Source organism: Amblyraja radiata, chromosome 46 (assembly GCF_010909765.2).
Source record: "Amblyraja radiata isolate CabotCenter1 chromosome 46, sAmbRad1.1.pri, whole genome shotgun sequence".
Lineage (NCBI taxonomy): Eukaryota > Metazoa > Chordata > Chondrichthyes > Rajiformes > Rajidae > Amblyraja > Amblyraja radiata.
The window spans coordinates 5,177,638-5,195,628 of record NC_046001.1 but is presented as its reverse complement, the minus strand read 5'-3'; the positions used below and the strand labels follow the sequence as shown (position 1 = coordinate 5,195,628).

The following is a 17,991-nucleotide window of genomic DNA, read 5'->3' as shown; positions in this document are numbered from 1 at the left end:
TAGAGAAAAGAAAATGAATACCGCTGCCCAAGCGAAATATGAGGTGCTGTTCCTCCAATTTGCGCTGGGCCTCACTCTGACAGTGGAGGAGGCCCAGGACAGAAAGGTCAGTGTGGGAATGGGAGGGGGAGTTGAAGTGTTTGGCAACCGGGAGATCGCGTAGACCAAGGCGGACTGAGCGGAGGTGACATTTTGTGTCTATCTTTGAAGAGTAAGAATGTTTGTGTAAACTGGAACAATGTAATTCTTACTTAAGTGCAACGTTACAGACACCTTAGAACTTGGATCTGGGCTCAGTTCCTTGTTGACTATTACCGACTGCGACATCAGCAGAGTTTAAAGTTACATTTTATATAATAAATAATTATATACTATAAAAATGGACTAATTATATAAATGTTATATAATGATCATAATAAAATATTATATAATATTTTTAAAATAAAATGTTACAACTGAGTCCAAATCAGATATGAGTAATTCATTATTTAAGAAGGAACTGCAGATGCTGGAAAATCGAAGGTACACAAAAAAGCTGGAGAAACTCAGCGGGTGCAGCAGCATCTATGCAGCGAAGGAAATAGGCAACGTTTCGGGCCGAAACCCTTCTTCAATGAGTAATTAATTCGCTCAATGTAGCGAAATATGTTCCCGATGTTGGGGGAGTCCAGAACCAGGGGCCACACACACACACAATTTAAGAATAAGGAGTAAGCCATTTTGAACGGAGACGAGGAAACACTTTTTCTCACAGAGAGTGGTGAGTCGGTGGAATTCTCTGCCTCAGAGGGCGGTGGAGGCCGGTTCCCTGGATACTTTCAAGAGAGAGCTAGAGAGGGCTCTTAAAGATAGCGGAGTCAGGGGATATGGGGAGAAGGCAGGAACGGGGTACTGATTGGGGATACAAAAATGCTGGAGAAACTCAGCGGGTGCAGCAGCATCTATGGAGCAGCTGCACCCGCTGAGTTTCTCCAGCATTTTTGTGTACCTTCGATTTTCCAGCATCTGCAGTTCCTTCTTAAATACTGATTGGGGATGATCGGCCATGATCACATTGAATGGCGGTGCTGGCTCGAAAGGCGGAATGGCCTACTCCTACACCTATTGTTTATTGTCTATTGATAACAGCTGGGAAGAAACTGCCCCTGAATCCGGAGGTGTGTGCGTTTTCACACGTTCATGAATCTTTCGCGCAGATGGAAAAAACGTATCCTTGAAAGAATTTCCCAATGACAGCATCCCATGCACTCTGCGTGGAAGATGCAGGATGCTGGTTGATGCCCTGTTGGTTAGTCATTTGCCTCAGCCATACTGTTATGGGAGGCAGAGAGCAGAGTGATGGTGCTTTGCCAAAACGAGGGAGGGTTAACAGAATGCTCATGTACATGCTACAGTTTTGGTCTCCTAATCTGAGGAAATACATTCTTGCCATAGAGGGAGTACAGAGAAGGTTCACCAGACTGATTCCTGGGATGTCAGGACTTTCATATGAAGAAAGACTGGATAGACTCGGCTTGTACTCGCTAGAATTTAGAAGATTGAGGGGGGGATCTTATAGAAACTTACAAAATTCTTAAGGGGTTGGACAGGCTAGATGCAGGAAGATTGTTCCCGATGTTGGGGAAGTCCAGAACTAGGGGTCACACAGTTTAAGGATAAGGGGGGAAATCTTTTAGGACCGAGATGAGGAAAACATTTTTCACACAGAGAGTGGTGAATCTGTGGAATTCTCTGCCACAGAAGGTAGTTGAGGCCACAGTTCATTGGCTATATTTAAGAGGGAGTTAGATGTGGCCCTTGTGGCTAAAGGGATCAGGGGGTATGGAGAGAAGGCAGGGATGGGATACTGAGTTGGATGATCAGCCGTGATCATATTGAATGGCGGTGCAGGCTCGAAGGGCCGAATGGCCTCTACTCTGCACCTATTTTCTATGTTTCTATGTTTCTATGCTCATGGAGGTCACAGGGGTTTCAGCACGTGAATAAAGAAAGGTTGCCACCCCCTTTCATTCACAATACTTTTTATTCTACATAAAGTTATAAGCAGCATACTATAGTTCCAACCTGCCTTTCGGGGAGGTTCTCAGTCCGGGGTGGGTCTTGTGCAGTTTCCAACGTTATCAGTTCAATTCAAACAAACACGTCACCCAAATTCTTTATAAGAATCACAACTAATTTGCAACATGTCCGACTACAAGTCGACTGACTAATGTTGAAACGCCTCACACTTGGTTGAAAGGGCGACACTGCTCGCTCGACTGGGCTGAACGACAAATCCCGTGGCCTTTTAACGCTTGCAAATATCTAATGAAAACAGCCGCAGATCTGCCAAAGAAAGCATCCAGGAATTGTCTCGGTTCTGCAGAAGGAAAGCTGCAAATGTCCCTCCTTATAAACCCGCTCCTTCTCCCACCAACAAACTAACTATCTGGGAGGTTATAATTTCGGCAAGGAAAGCATAAGCTGTGGGAACGTGAGGCCCATCCGAAATTTTCCACACTCCTGCACAAATGACTAAGTTAAGAATTTTGACCTTTTGAGTATGGTGAGCATTGTTCGAGATTTGAACCATTTAACAGGAGTAAACTGGATATCACTTTTCCTTCATTGCCATTTTAAGTGAAGCTATTTTTTTTCATGTTATCAATTGCCCACTTTGCTCAGCTCCTCTCAAATTGAAATATATAAGATTGTTAAGGGTTTGGACACGCTAGAGGCAGGAAACATGTTCCCGATGTTGGGGGAGTCCAGAACCAGGGGCCACACACACACACAGTTTAAGAATAAGGAGTAAGCCATTTAGAACAGAGACGAGGAAACACTTTTTCTCACAGAGAGTTGTGAGTCTGTGGAATTCTCTGCCTCAGAGGGCGGTGGAGGCGGGTTCTCTGGATGCTTTCAAGAGAGAGCTAGATAGGGCTTTTAAAAATAGCGGAGTCAGGGGATGTGGGGAGAAGGCAGGAACGGGGTACTGATTGGGGATGATCAGCCATGATCACATTGAATGGTGGTGCTGGCTCGAAGGGCCGAATGGCCTACTCCTGCACCTATTGTCTATTGTCTATTGACTCCGTCCCAGCCCAGCCGGGCGACGGGGGTTATGGGGAGAAGGCAGGAGAATGGGGTTCGGGGGGAGAGATAGATCAGCCATGATTGAATGGCGGAGTTGACTTGATGGGCCAAAGGAGGTTCTCAAGAATGATCCCAGGAATGAGTGAGTTAACATATGATGAGCGTTTGTCGGCACTGGGCCTGTACTCGCTGGCGTTTAGAAGAATAAGGGGGGGGGACCTCATTGAAACATACAGAATAGTGAAAGGCTTGGATAGAGTGGATGTGGAGAGGATGTTTCCACTGGTGGGAGAGTCGAGGACTAGAGGTCACAGCCTCAGAATTAAAGGGCGTTCTTTTCGGAAGGAGAAGAGGAGAAATTTCTTTAGTCAGAGGGTGGTGAATCTGTGGAATTCTTTGCCACAGAAGGCTGTGGAGGCCAAGGCAGAGGATATATTTAAGGCAGAGGCAGGGCTGCCAACTCTCACGCATTGAGCGTGAGAATCACGCATTTGACGAAATTCTCACGCTCTCACGCTGATGACAGAAGTTCTCACGCTCAATTAAAAAAAATTAAAAAATAAATAAATAAACAGAGTCACACTCCTTCACACTCACCAATGAGAATAGTTTTCTGTTGGTGGGTTTCCCCAAAGAACGAGCAATTGGCTTAAGCCCATCGCACGCTATTTAAAATGGCAATGTCGACAAAAATGCTGGAGAAACTCAGCAGGTGGGGCAGCATCTATGTCTGAGTTTGACCCTTCGTCAGACTCAAGCATTTCTTCAGCATTTTTTGTCCACCGCTGCATAGATGCTGCCTCGCCCGCATTCACATTCCCGTGCATATGGTGTGCTAGGTGCGACACAGCGGGGGTCCCAGCACCGACCCCACCCCACCGTCACCACCGGCGGCTCTCTCTGTGTCCGGCGATCGCTCTGTCCACACCGCATGGAGTTTTAACCCCGGCCCAGAGCCAGGAGCGGACCGGGTGAGTGGAGGCGTCGGTGCCGCATTCGGAGCCGCGTGAAGAAGGGTTTCGGCCCGAAACGTTGCCTATTTCCCTCGCTCCATAGATGCTGCTGAACCCGCTGAGTGTCTCCAGCATTTTTGTGTACCTTCGATTTTCCAGCATCTGCAGTTCCTTCTTAAACACCTGCAGTTCTTTCCTGCACGTATTCTAGAGCAAGGTGGGAATAAAAGCTTTTCTTTCTTTCAAATGCACAAAATTAATGCAAAAATGAAATGAATAGACATTAAACTTGACGATAAAAAGTCGGAACTTCAGACAAATGATACGGTTCCAGATGAGTACAAGCATGAAGCTTATGGGTGTAGAGAAACATTGTCACGAGCTGTAGGTTTGCGTGTTGCATTTAGACAGCTACTATCACGCACAGTTATTCAAGCAGATCTGTATCTGTCGCAACTGCCAGCCAAATAATCATTGCCATTGTGCAGTGGCCTGTTAGGCTTCTCCACTCCATCTCGGCGACACTCTCGTGCTGAGGGTGCTGAACGGGAGGCTGAAGCCACGATCAAATAATATGCAAATGGTTCAAAATCGAGCTGCCCACTTTTCCACACAGAGAGTGGTGAATCTGTGGAATTCTCTGCCACAGAAGGTAGTTGAGGCCACAGTTCATTGGCTATATTTAAGAGGGAGTTAGATGTGGCCCTTGTGGCTAAAGGGATCAGGGGGTATGGAGAGAAGGCAGGTACAGGATACTGAGTTGGATGATCAGCCATGATCATATTGAATGGTGGTGCAGGCTCGAAGGGCCGAATGGCCTAATCCTGCACCTATTTTCTATGTTTCTATGTACCACCAACAAAACACCAGCCCGACCTACTTGGCTCCAGTGGACGGGTCCCAAATGCTTCGGCCATCAGGCAAAGAAAAAAACGCACTCTTACAGATTGGAGTGGAGTCTGAAGAAGGGTTTCGGCCCGTAACGTTGCCTATTTCCTTCGCTCCATAGATGCTGCTGCACCCGCTGAGTTTCTCCAGCATTTTTGTGTAACCTGCACTCATACATAGTCCCTTTCATGGCTTTGGGACATTGCAAAGCAAGCGCAGCCAATGGATTCGGTTTCAAGCACCATGTCTTTTTAGACTCTACCAATGGCCACAGTTAATTTGCGCACAGCAAAGTCCCACTTAGAGCCAAGAGGTAGATTAGATCATTGATTATATTGTCCTGTCCTGGGCCTCCTCCACTGTCAGAGTGAGGTCCAACACAAGTTGGAGGAACAGCACCTCATATTTCACTTGGGTACTTTACACCCCAGCGGTATGAACATTGACTTAGACAATAGACAATAGACAATGGACAATAGGTGCAGGAGTAGGCCATTCTGTCCTTCGAGCCAGCACCGCCATTCAATGTGATCATGGCTGATCATCCCCAATCAGTACCCCGTTCCTGCCTTCTCCCCATATCCCCTGACTCCGGTATTTCTAAGAGCCCTCTCTCTTGAAATTATCCAGAGTACCGGCCACCACCGCCCTCTGAGGCAGAGAATTCCACAGACTCACAACTCTCTGTGAGAAAAAGTGTTTCCTCATCTCCATTCTAAATGGCTTACCACTTATTCTCAAACTGTGGCCCCTGGTTCTGGTCTCCCCCAACATCGGAAACATGTTTTGTGCCTCTAGCGTGTCCAAACCCCTTAACAATCTTATATGTCTCAATAAGATACCCTCTCATCCTTCTAAACTCCTTTGCCTGTGTGTGAATGTGTGTGAATGTGTGTGAGTGATTGGTGGTGGTCGGAGGGGCTGTAGGCGCAGATTGGCAGCCACGCTTCCGTCAGTCTGCCCCAGGGCAGCTGTGGCTACAGAAGTAGCTTACCACCACCGAGTGTGACTGAGGAGTGAATGAATAATGCGATGTAAAGCGCCTTGAGTATTAGAAAGGCGCTATATAAATCCCATCCATTATTATTATTATTATTAAACTCCAGAGTGTACAAGCCCAGCTGCTCCATTCTCTGTACACTCTGGAGTTTAGAGACTTCTCTAACTTCAAGTAACCCTTGCTTTCCCTCTCTCTCCATCCCCTCCCCCTTCCCAGTTCTCCCACCAGTCTTACTGTCTTCGACTACATTCTATCTCTGTCCCGCCCCCCCCCCCCCTGACATCAGTCTGAAGAAGGGTCTCGACCCAAAACGTCGCTCATTCCTTCTCTCCAGAGATGCTGCCTGTCCCGCTGAGTTACTCCAGCATTTTGTGTCTATCTTCGGCTGAACTATTCTCAATAAGTTTCTAGTCTACCGCTGGAGATCGCACCTGTTAAAATCGGTGGAACGAGGACTTTTAAGTATTCCCGCATCTGAATCTTTGTGAAGCCCGGATGAAACTCTTGACTCTTACCTGATTTCACTGAACAGTGAATGTGAGCTTTTGACTCGTAATACACCCAGTCAAATCCTGCCTCCACCGCTAAGCGAGCCAGCATGCCATACTTTGTGCGGTCCCTGTCGGAGGTGGTGATGTCGACCGCTCGGCCCTCGTAATGCAAGGATTCCTTGGAATGGTGTCCGTCCTCGTCCCAGCCCTCTGTCACGCGCAACTTCACCCCTGGCCACTGGTTCATGACTGAGATTGCCAGCGAATTCACCTTATCCTTGCAGCGCTGAAAACCAACAGAAATAAGCATACTCGTTATTATCGGCACGGCATTGTAGAACAAAGCGGTATCGTTTGGGGCCGAATGGCCTCCTCCTGCACCTATTTTCTATGTTTTTACGCTAGAATTTAGAAGATTGAGGGGGGATCTTATAGAAACTTACAAAATTCTTAAGGGGTTGGACAGGCTAGATGCAGGAAGATTGTTCCCGATGTTGGGGAAGTCCAGAACAAGGGGTCACAGTTTAAGGATAAGAGGGAAGTTTTTTAGGACCGAGATGAGAAAAACATTTTTCACACAGAGAGTGGTGAATCTCTGGAATTCTCTGCCACAGAAGGTAGTTGAGGCCAGTTCATTGGCTATATTTAAGAGGGAGTTAGATGTGGCCCTTGTGGCTAAAGGGATCAGGGGGTATGGAGAGAAGGCAGGGATGGGATACTGAGTTGGATGATCAGCCATGATCATATTGAATGGCGGTGCAGACTCGAAGGGCCGAATGGCCTACTCCTGCACCTATTTTCTATGTTTTCTATGTTTCTATGTTTCTATTTCAAATTGTCTCTTCCACCAGAGAAGAAGGATGTGGAGGCCAATTCACTGGATCTATTCAAGAGATAGTTAGATATACTGTAACTCATAGGGCTTACAGAGAGTGGTAGCTGTGTGGAATGAGCTTCCAGTGGAAGTGGTGGAGGCAGGTTCAATTTTATCATTTAAAAATAACCTGGATAGTTATATGGACGGGAAAGGAATGGAGGGTTATGGTCTGAGTGCAAGTAGTTGGGACTAGGTGAGAGTAAGTGTTCGGCACGGACTAGAAGGGCCGAGATGGCCTGTTTCCGTGCTGTAATTGTTACATTGTGGTTGCAAGCGTTATTTTCTACGCTGTTGTCTGCTGGGGCAACAGCATTAGTGCAAAAAACAACAAGAAGCTGGTCAAACTGGTTAAACGAGCTAGCTCAGTGCTGGAGGGGAGAGTAGACTCTGGGATGGATGTGCTTGAGAGGCGTATGAGGCACAAGGTGCAGGTCATCCTGAAAAACCCCGGGCATCCACTCCATGTAATTATGGAGAGTCAAAAGAGCACTCGGAACAACAACCGGCTCCTCTCCCTGCCCTGTAGAACGGAGCGGTTCAGGAGATCCTTCACCCCTGCAGCCATTAGATTTTATAATTCGGACCGCTAGGCTGTAGGGGGATGCATTCTGCAATTTTTAATTTTTAACTGTTAATTATTGGTCTTTTTAAGTATTTATTGCTCTCAGGTAGTGTCCACATTGTATTCTATGTATTTTCTGTCTGCGTTCGTTTTGAATCTGTGGGTTTGTTGGTTGGGGGCTTCTGGACATCTGAATTTCCCCGAGGGGATCAATAAAGTATTTATTATTATTATTATTATTATTATTATTATTATTATATGGTTATATGGAATCAAGGGATATGGGGGAAAAGCAGGAACGGGGTACTGATTCTGGATGATCAGCCATAATCATATTGAATGGCAGTGCTGGCTCGAAGGGTCAAATTGCCTTCTCCTTTATCTATTTTCTATGTTTCTCTGTTATCCTGCTTTCTCCCCATATCCCTTGATTCTGTTAGCCCTTAGAGCTCTATCCAACTCTCTCTTGAAAACATCCAGTGAATTGGCCATCACTGCCAATGGCAGAGAATCCCACAGATTCACAACTCCCTGGGTGAAAAAAGTTTTTCCTCATCTCAGTCCTAAATGGCCGACCCCTTATTCTTAAACTGTGTGTGACCCCTGGTTCTGGACTCCCCCAACATCGGGCCCATTTTTCCTGCATCTAACCTGTCCAATCCCTTAAGAATTTTACATGCTTCTATAAGATTCCCTCTCGTCCTTCTAAATTCCAGTGAATACAAGCCCAGTCGACCCATTCTGAAATTATGATGATGAAATCACCGACATGACCACAAATCTCATAAGCGGGCCTAAAACAAAAGCTATGAAACATAGGGGAGTATATGGACACGATTGCTCAGTTTCGAAGGTAAATCAGAATTTTAATGCTACTCTACAACTTGCCGCGTCAGATACGGCCCCATTTTTTGGAATAAAAAAGGGAACCTTTGACTCACGAAGGGCTGACGTTCAAAGAAAACGTTGGGTTGGGTGAAAATTTGCAAATCAAGAAAAGATTTCCCAACAAGGTCCAATCGTTAAAACTCTGGCTGTGTTCCAGAGATCAAGGACTTTGGCCAAGCACATACAAAAAAAAACAGTAATAGATGTCGCTGAAATGATAAGATTATATTCCATTAATAAACACATTCTAAAATTGATGGCGATGAGGGCACGTGGGGGGGAACTGGCGTGAGGGGGAAGAACAGCGGAGGACCCGGTGGTGGTGGGACCGCCGTGAGGGAGCGGGAAGAACAATGGGGGACCTGGCGTGAGGGGACCACTGTGAGGGAGGTGGGGGTGGGGGGGGGAGGGGAGGGGAAGAAATAGGAGGAGCCGGCCGGGATACTTTGTGTTCTTGTCAGTGCCCCTTACGTGGCGACTATTCGCATACCTTGGGTGTGCAAGCAAAGAATTTCACCGTGACTTTGTCACAATTCAATTCCAAAATAAGATAACATTCATCAGGTATGAATTGATGACGTTCCCATTTAGGATACTCACCGTGAACTCCCTCCCCCTCTCCCCCCTCTCCCCCTCTCTCTCTCCCCCCCCCTCTTTCTCTCCCCCCCCCCCCTCTTTCTCTCCCCCCCCCCTCTCTCTTTCTCCCCCTCTCTCTCTCCCCCCCTCCCAATCCCCAGTCTCCCTTCCCGTCAGTTGTCCTTTCACTCCCCTAACTCTCGTAGGCAGCTTCGAGTGGAATGGATTGGATTTTTGTCGCAACAAGGTTTGCCCTCCACCCCACTGGGATCTCAATTGCCGGCCATGTCACTGGGTCTTTATTGCTAACATTAAACATAGAAACATAGACAATAGGTGCTGGAGTAGGCCATTCGGCCCTTTGAGCCTGCACCGCCATTCAATATGATCATGGCTGATCATCCAACTCAGTATCCTGTACCTGCCTTCTCTCCATACCCCCTGATCCCTCTAGCCACAAGGGCCACATCTAACTCCCTCTTAAATATAGCCAATGAACTGGCCTCAACTACCTTCTGTGGCAGAGAATTCCAGAGATTCATCACTCTATGTGTGAAAAATGTTTTTCTCATCTCGGTCCTAAAAGATTTCCCCCTTATCCTTAAACTGTGACCCCTTGTTCTGGACTTCCCCAACATCGGGAATAATCTTCCTGCATCTAGCCTGTCCAACCCCTTCAGAATTTTGTAAGTTTCTATAAGATCCCCCCTCAATCTTCTAAATTCTAGCGAGTACAAGCCGAGTCTATCCAGTCTTTCTTCATATGAAAGTCCTGCCATCCCAGGAATCAGTCTGGTGAACCTTCTCTGTACTCCCTCTATGGCAAGAATGTCCTTCCTCAGATTAGGAGACCAAAACTGTACGCAATACTCCAGGTGTGGTCTCACCAAGACCCTGTACAACTGCAGTAGAACCTCCCTGCTCCGATACTCTGTGTTGAAGTACATCCAGTGGACATCCCAGGAATCAGTCTGGTGAACCTTCTCTGTATTCCCTCTATTGTAAACATTGCTCCTTCTAGTGAGAAAAGCAAGGACACATACCTTACAGTCAATTGTGTTTTGACCAAAACCTCTTAAATGGAGCATTTGCAAGTCAAGGAATACCTGTGCGTTCAAATATAAAACCTCGCCCTGCCATTGCCTATTGTGCTTGGAAATCCTTTAAATAATGACATGGGCAACGAAAAGTCAGGATATTGTGATTGTGGACACTACTCAAGCACAGAACAAATTCCTCTCAGGTAGACAAAAATGCTGGAGAAACTCAGCGGGTGCAGCAGCATCTATGGAGTGAAGGAAATAGGCAACGTTTCGGGACGAAACCCTTCCGGGTTTCGGCCCGAAACGTTGCCTATTTCCTTCAGGGTTTCGGCCCGAAACGTTGCCTATTTCCTTCAGGGTTTCGGGACGAAACGTTGCCTATTTCCTTCGCTCCATAGATGCTGCTGCACCCGCTGAGTTTCTCCAGCACTTTTGTCTACCTTCGATTTTCCAGCATCTGCAGTTCCTTCTTAAACACAATTCCTCTCAAACTGATTTTGTGTTAATCCTCACCCACTTTTTCCCTCCAAAGATGCTGACTCACATATTTCCGATGGTGAATTCACAAGTGCAAGGGGTCCATGAATAACTGTGCCCATATTCAGTAAGCTGAGGGAGTTTTGGTGAACAAGCCAAATGGAAAGTGGACAGAAAGAGTGCTTGGGAACCAAGCCTGATTTAGTGCCGACCTAATATTCCTCCCGTGCACAGCTTGTAGCAACAGTGACTGACCGACCGGCATTCAGGCCCGAAACGTTGCCTATTTCCTTCGCTCCATAGATGCTGCCGCACCCGCTGAGTTTCTCCAGCACTTTTGTCCACCTTCACTTTCAGTCTAATTTATCGTTACGTGTACCGAGGTAACAGTGAAGAGCTCAGAGACCCTGCCCCTGCCCTCCTGAACCAGGAGGTTTTAGTTTAGTTTAGTTCAGGGATCCAGTGCAGAAACAGGCCCTTCGGCCCACCGAGTCCGCGCCGACCAGCGATCCCCGCACACTCGGGACAATGTTTCCATTTACACCAAGCCAATTAGCCAACAAACCTGCACGTCTTTGGAGCGTGGGAGGAAACCGAAGATCTCGGAGAAAACCCACGCAGGTCACGGGGAGAACGTGCAAACTCCGCACAGACAGCGCCCGTAATCGGGATCGAACGCGGGTCTCTGGCGCTGCAAGCGCTGTAAGGCAGCAACTCTACCGCTGCGCCACCATGGTTTTTTTTCCCACACAAGACTAACGCAGCAGAGGCTGAGGATTTCCCCCCCATCTGTATAGCTTTAATGCCTCACCAGACTAATCAAACTACATGGGGAAATTAAGACATACAACAGGTGCAGGAGTAGGCCATTCGGCCCTTCATACTTTTCTGAGAACCAAAGCCTGCACCAGTGCAAACCCAACCATGCTATATTATACCACATACACGCATCATAAACCACAGATTGCTCCACTTGCAGTGGGCAAAGCAGGAAAGGCTGCCCACTCCAAGTGTTTTATCAGGCAAATTTTACCACAGAATAAAACGTACATGGTTTCTGCAGGGAATATCTATTCTGAGCCCATTTCCCTACGTCCATTCATATTAATTATGTGAAAATCATGTATATTTTAAACAGAAAAGGATATTAGTATGTGAATGTAAAGAATATGTTGAACCATTCAGAGTGTCGTTAGAACAGCTGATGCATTTGCTCATCAATTTGCGCACGGCAAGATATCAAGAATGAAGAATGAGATAAAATAATCCGTTTTGGGTTTTTTTCTTTCAAATTTTAGCTAAGTTTAGAGAAACAGCGTGGAAGTCCACCAAGTCCGCGCCGACCAGCAATCACTCCGTACACCAACACTACCTTCAAATTCTTAAGGGGTTGGACAGGCTAGATGCAGGAAGATTGTTCCCGATGTTGGGGAAGTCCAGAACAAGGGGTCACAGTTTAAGGATAAGGGGGAAGTCTTTTAGGACCGAGATGAGAAAATCATTTTTTACACAGAGAGTGGTGAATCTGTGGCATTCTCTGCCACAGAAGGTAGTTGAGGCCACAGTTCATTGGCTATATTTAAGAGGGAGTTAGATGTGGCCCTTGTGGCTAAAGGGATCAGGGGGTATGGAGAGAAGGCAGGTACAGGATACTGAGTTGGATGATCAGCCATGATCATATTGAATGGCGGTGCAGGCTCGAAGGGCCGAATGGCCTACTCCTGCACCTATTGTCTATGTTTCTATGTTTCTATCCTACACACACTAGGGACAATTTTACAATTTTCACCAAAGCCAATTAACCTACAAACCTGCACGTCTTTGGGGTGTGGGAGGAAACCGGAGCACCCGGAGAAAACCCACGCAGTCACGGGGTTTTTTATGATGATGAAACCTGTTTTTGATGGAAAATGAAGGCCAGACAAGATGTTAGGAGAATAGGCAATGTTTTTCAGCTGTCTAATATTTCAAACAAAAAAAAAAATCAGGAAGGTAAATTAATCCATTGAATATCCTCCCTCGACACCGCTGTAATTAGATTACATGTTCATCTTCTGGGTGATGCCTGAACACACAAGCTTCTCATTTAAGACTAACGTAGGAACAATTAAATTAATCGAGCAAAAAAAGCCACACCTGATGCATTGGCCAAAATCAAACAGTCTGAACTAGAACTCCAAATACACCCACGCAGCTGAGAAATATTATATAAAATAAATGAAAACTTGACTAACGCCATTTAGAATGCTGAAGGAGGGTCTCGACCTGAAACGTCACCCATTCCTTCTCTCCAGAGATGCTGCCTGTCCCGCTGAGTTACAAGTTCAAGTTCAAGTGAGTTTATTGTCATGTGTCCCTGATAGGACAATGATATTCTTGCTTTGCTTCAGCACAACAGAACATAGTAGGCATTGACTACAAAACAGATCAGTGTGTCCAAATACCATTATATAAATATATACACACATAAACAAATAAACTGATAAAGTGCAAATAACAGATAATGGGTTATTAATAATCAGAGTTTTGTCCGAGCCAGGTTTAATAGCCTGATGGCTGTGGGGAAGTAGCTATTCCTGAACCTGGTCGTTGTGTCTTTCTTCCATTCAGAAAGCTTCCCCATTCCTCTAATTAGTTTCGTTTAGTTCAAAGATACAGCGCAGAAACAGGCCCTTCGGTCCACTGGATCCGCGCCGACCAGCGATCCCCGCGCATTAACACTATCCGACAGACACACACTAGGGACAATTTTACATTTACACCAAGCCAATTAACCTACAAACCTGCACGCCTTTGGAGTGTGGGAGGAAACCGAAGATCTCGGAGAAAACCCACGCGGGTCACGTGGAGAGCGTACAAACTCCGTACAGACAGCGCCCGTAGTCGGGATCGAACCCGGGTCACTGATGCTGCAAGCGCGCTGTAAGGCAGCAACTCTACCGCTGCGCCACCGTGGGGCCAAGATATATTTCAAAGGCAAAACTCATTAATGGGCATTCCCATTCAAATAATGACAGTGCTTCATCAGATGCCAGTTAACAGACAAGGTGTATTAGTGTATTACATTATGTAAGTCATCAGATCCCATATACCAATCCATCCTCTATTGAATACTTCTTCCTTAACCTGGCTCCATTTTACAATAAGGGCTGCCAATGTCACAGCTCCTGAGTTGGAAGCATTTCAGCTTGCCGCAGTTTAACTGAACGTGCAAACTAGTCATACTCCCTACTAAGTGCGCAAGTTTCAAAAGGCACAACCCACGACTGGCAATTCATGTGACTAAAATGGCAGACGGCCAAGTGCACTTGACGTCGTTAATTCAAAAGTACCTGAAATTAAAAGGAATAATGAGAAGAAGTGTCAAGGGCCAGAGGTTCGCTGAAGCCTCAATGAAGTCTTTTTGCCGTCTATCTTACCAGTATGCCGTTCTTCAGTTTAAGTAAGTAAGTAAGTAAGTAAGTGATGCCCCTGTCCCACTTAGGAAACCTGAACGGAAACCTCTGGAGACTTTGCGCCCCACCCAAGGTTTCCGTGCGGTTCCCGGAGGTTGCAGGTGGTTGCCAGAGGTTGCAGGTAGTGGAAGCAGGTAGGGAGACTGACAAAAACCTCCGGGAACCTCCGGAAACCTTGGGTGGGGCGCAAAGTCTCCAGAGGTTTCCGTTCAGGTTTCCTAAGTGGGACAGGGGCATAAGTTTATTGGCCAAGTATTCACATACAAGGAATTTGCCTTGGTGCTCCGCCCACAAGTAACAACATGACACACAGTGACAGTTACCAATGACTCAGAAAACACTAAACATTAATAATAATAAGACATTAATGATAAAACACCATTGATCAAGCATGTGAATCAACAAAATACCAGATCAAAGGGAGGCTACAGATTTTTGGCTGTTGAGTAGAGCAACTACTTGTGGATATAAACTGTTTTTATGTCTGGCTGTGGCAGCTTTGACAGTCCGGAGTCGCCTTCCAGAGGGAAGTGATTCAAAGAGTTTACAGTTTTTTTTAAATAAAAAAGACATATGAAACTCATGAACCTCAATAAAATAACACTTTATGCATTCTCTTTCTCTCTCTGCTTACTTTCCGAAAAGCACAATTGCAGTTGGGGTTTGGAATCTTGTACAACATCCCCTCTGCCTATACTAGTTTCTGCTATTCAGGACATGGAGGGTCAACTGGTTTAAACGAGTGCCCACCATGTCTCTCCCATGCCCAATACACACTTTCATGCATTTTCCTGCATGAGATATCCGAGTAGAATGAAGGGTAGATTGCATGACTACCCACACCCATGCAGATGCGGACGCGGAAATTCTGTTCTAGCAGTTCAGAAAGTGGCTCAAATATCTCAGATGTAATGCAAGCATCAAGCATGGGGCTTTCCTCGCCTGCAGAGTTCAGCTCCACAACAAGCAGTGTACTTACCGATAGAGTAGCGTATTATATACTAACGAAAAGGATGAGCAGACGCTGATTTATATCAAAGATAGTCACAAAAATGCTGGAGTTACTCAGCAGGCCGGGCAGCATCCCCGGAGGAAATGGTTAGGTGACGTTTTCAGGTCAGACCCTTCTTCAGACTCCCGACCCGAAACGTCGTCGCCCATCCATTTTCTCCAGAGATACTGCTCGACAAGTGTCAGAGGTTATGGGGGGGAAGGCAGGAGAATGGGGCTAGGAGGGAGAGAGAGATCAGCCATGGTTGAATGGTGGAGTAGACTTGATGGGTCAAACGGCCTCATTCTACTTCTATCCCTTATGACCTCATGAGTTACTCCAGCACATTGTAACATATACATTTATTTTTTCCCCTCAAAAAAGTGTTCCCACTCCTCGGAAGGTCAGATGGATATTCCTCCCATATTCTTTTCCCGGCCGTGATAACAGGTTTTGATTTTAGAGGAGATCAGAGCAGAATAATTCTGTTATTACTCAAAGAGAGACCATTCTGGCCTTGGAAATATTAAACAATAAAGTTGGTAGTATTTTTGTTTTAAATTCTAGTCGGAAGCAACACTAAGTTCGTCAATGTTTCAAAACCGTCTTCAAATGTGCAAACATTTTTTTTCTTTTCGTTTTGTAGAGTTCCTTGAACATAAATAACGCTACATCCAGGGTCAAACTGGATTTTACTTCATGTTACATGTGGCCTCAGGCAGCTCAATGAAACAGAATGGCTGGAAATCTCAGCACAGTGGAAAAAAACCAAAGTTTGTGTGTGTGTTGTGGCCGTTATAATGGAAGAGGAGAGAGATAAGCGGAAGTGCGCAATTCACGAGGTGACTCACTGCTCATCTACCTGGTCCTCTTGACCAAGGGCCAGTACCAGTCTATGAAGACCTTGTGGGAACAGATTGCAAATCGCCCTTAGCATTGTGGTCATCATTAGCTTCATTACATTTGCCACTGGCCCAGTGAGGTATTTTGACTCGATAACCTTGTGCATAGTAATTGGACTACAACAGCCAAAGTGAATTAATTTTATTCAAGAAATGCAATGACAGTGCGTGTGTCTGCAAAGTCACATTTACAAGTTGACAATGCTCCCAGCGTGAGGTTATAATTGATGAGTGGCCCCATTAGCAAATGGTGGGCTTTAGGGAATATCCACAGCCCACACATCAATTTAGTGGCCAACTCTGATGGACCTGCCTCTTGCCATTGTCACAATTGGATAATCTCTCAGGAGTAGCACACGTGCTTCTGGGCTATTTGACAGCACACAACTGCCATCAATTGTTCCTGGACTATTTCATCGAGTGCATCTCCCCGTGAAGCCCATTGATGTGTAAAAGGATAGAATGGTGAGCTTCGATGGAGGTTTTAGAATCGCTCATCACAAGTCATCTTCACTTCAAGGGCAGATCTTGGGATCTTGAGGCCAAAAATGCCCATTGCACTAAAGGAAGAACTACAAGCCAACTCCGCAGAAACCATTAAACTTGACATCCCCTTAGTGTCGAGTTGCACAATTTACACGATGCAATCTACGGTACCAGCGATGCGGGTCACACAAAGGTTCCTGGGTGTTGGGGATCCCGCTCGAAACACCTTTCAACTCAAGGAGTGCAAGAGGCGTCATAGTCGACAATGCAGCGTTGAGATGTTTGGGATCAGGTTGTCCAAAATCCCACCAAACTCCACACTCCACCAGCCGGTTCCACAACCACAGTGTCCAATCTTCACCAGTGCTATTGCCTGCTGCTGAAGAAGTTTGGCTTCTCCCGCCACGTGTAATCGTGTAAGCGTCCGCTCCAAGTAGAGATGCTAACTCCACCAACTTTCTCTTCTCATGCAATCGGTTCTCCATGCACTCCGCCCGGGATGCATCCGAGCATCCATCCTCTTGCCTACTCCGTTGCCAGTGCATGCACTATTGTGCGCTTGTGCAGGATGAGTGCGCATGGACACGTTGGCGTAACACATCGTGCAATCACAGAATATACGGTTAATACGGTACATACCAGCAGTCCTGCGCTCCCCTGCAATCTCCACAGTCCCAACTCTCCCTCCCGAACAATTCAACCAAAGCTTCCTTACATGGAGTGAGTTTTTTTCCAAAGTCTGGATCTGCATCACTTGTTCCATTTCAAGCCCGTCGGTTACAAGCCAGTTTTGCCTTCAAAACAAAAGAGCAGTGGGGGATTGAGACAAGATAACTTGGCCGACTGAATCTTTCCTGCAGTACATTCACTCACCCGTCCTCACCTCCGACATGTTGCGTGCAACTTCCATAAGCCTTTCCGCTAATTAAAAGCCCCTGTCCCACTTAGGAAACCTGAACGGAAACCTCTGGAGACTTTGCGCCCCACCCAAGGTTTCCGTGCGGTTGCCGGAGGTTGCAGGTGGTTGCCGGAGGTTGCAGGTGGTTGCCGGAGGTTGCCGGAGGTTGCAGGTGGTTGCCGGAGGTTGCCGGAGGTTGCAGGAGGTGGAAGCAGGTAGGGAGACTGACAAAAACCTCCGGGAACCTGGAGAAACTCAGCGGGTGCAGCAGCATCTATGGAGCGAAGGAAATAGGCAACGTTTCGGGCCGAAACCCAAAGGGTTTCGGGTCGAAACGTTGCCTATTTCCCTCGCTCCATAGATGCTGCTGCCTATTTCCATTCAGGTTTCCTAAGTGGGACAGGGGCATTATACAGCTTCACCTACTGCATC

The 17,991-nt window shown here is 46.5% G+C and overlaps 1 protein-coding gene across 1 annotated transcript in view; it reads right to left on the bottom strand.

Moving 5' to 3' along the window:
- dhh (desert hedgehog signaling molecule) overlaps window positions 1-17,451 on the bottom strand; it is a 36,624-nt gene extending 19,173 nt beyond the window's left edge. The window contains exons 1-2 of the mRNA XM_033015499.1: window positions 17,301-17,451; window positions 6,429-6,690 (exon numbers count right to left, since the gene is read on the bottom strand). Of these exons, the coding sequence (XP_032871390.1) occupies window positions 6,429-6,651 (223 nt within the window). The 5' untranslated portion in view covers window positions 6,652-6,690; window positions 17,301-17,451. The remainder of the gene's footprint in view (window positions 1-6,428; window positions 6,691-17,300) is intronic.
- Window positions 17,452-17,991: the final 540 nt, after the last annotated feature.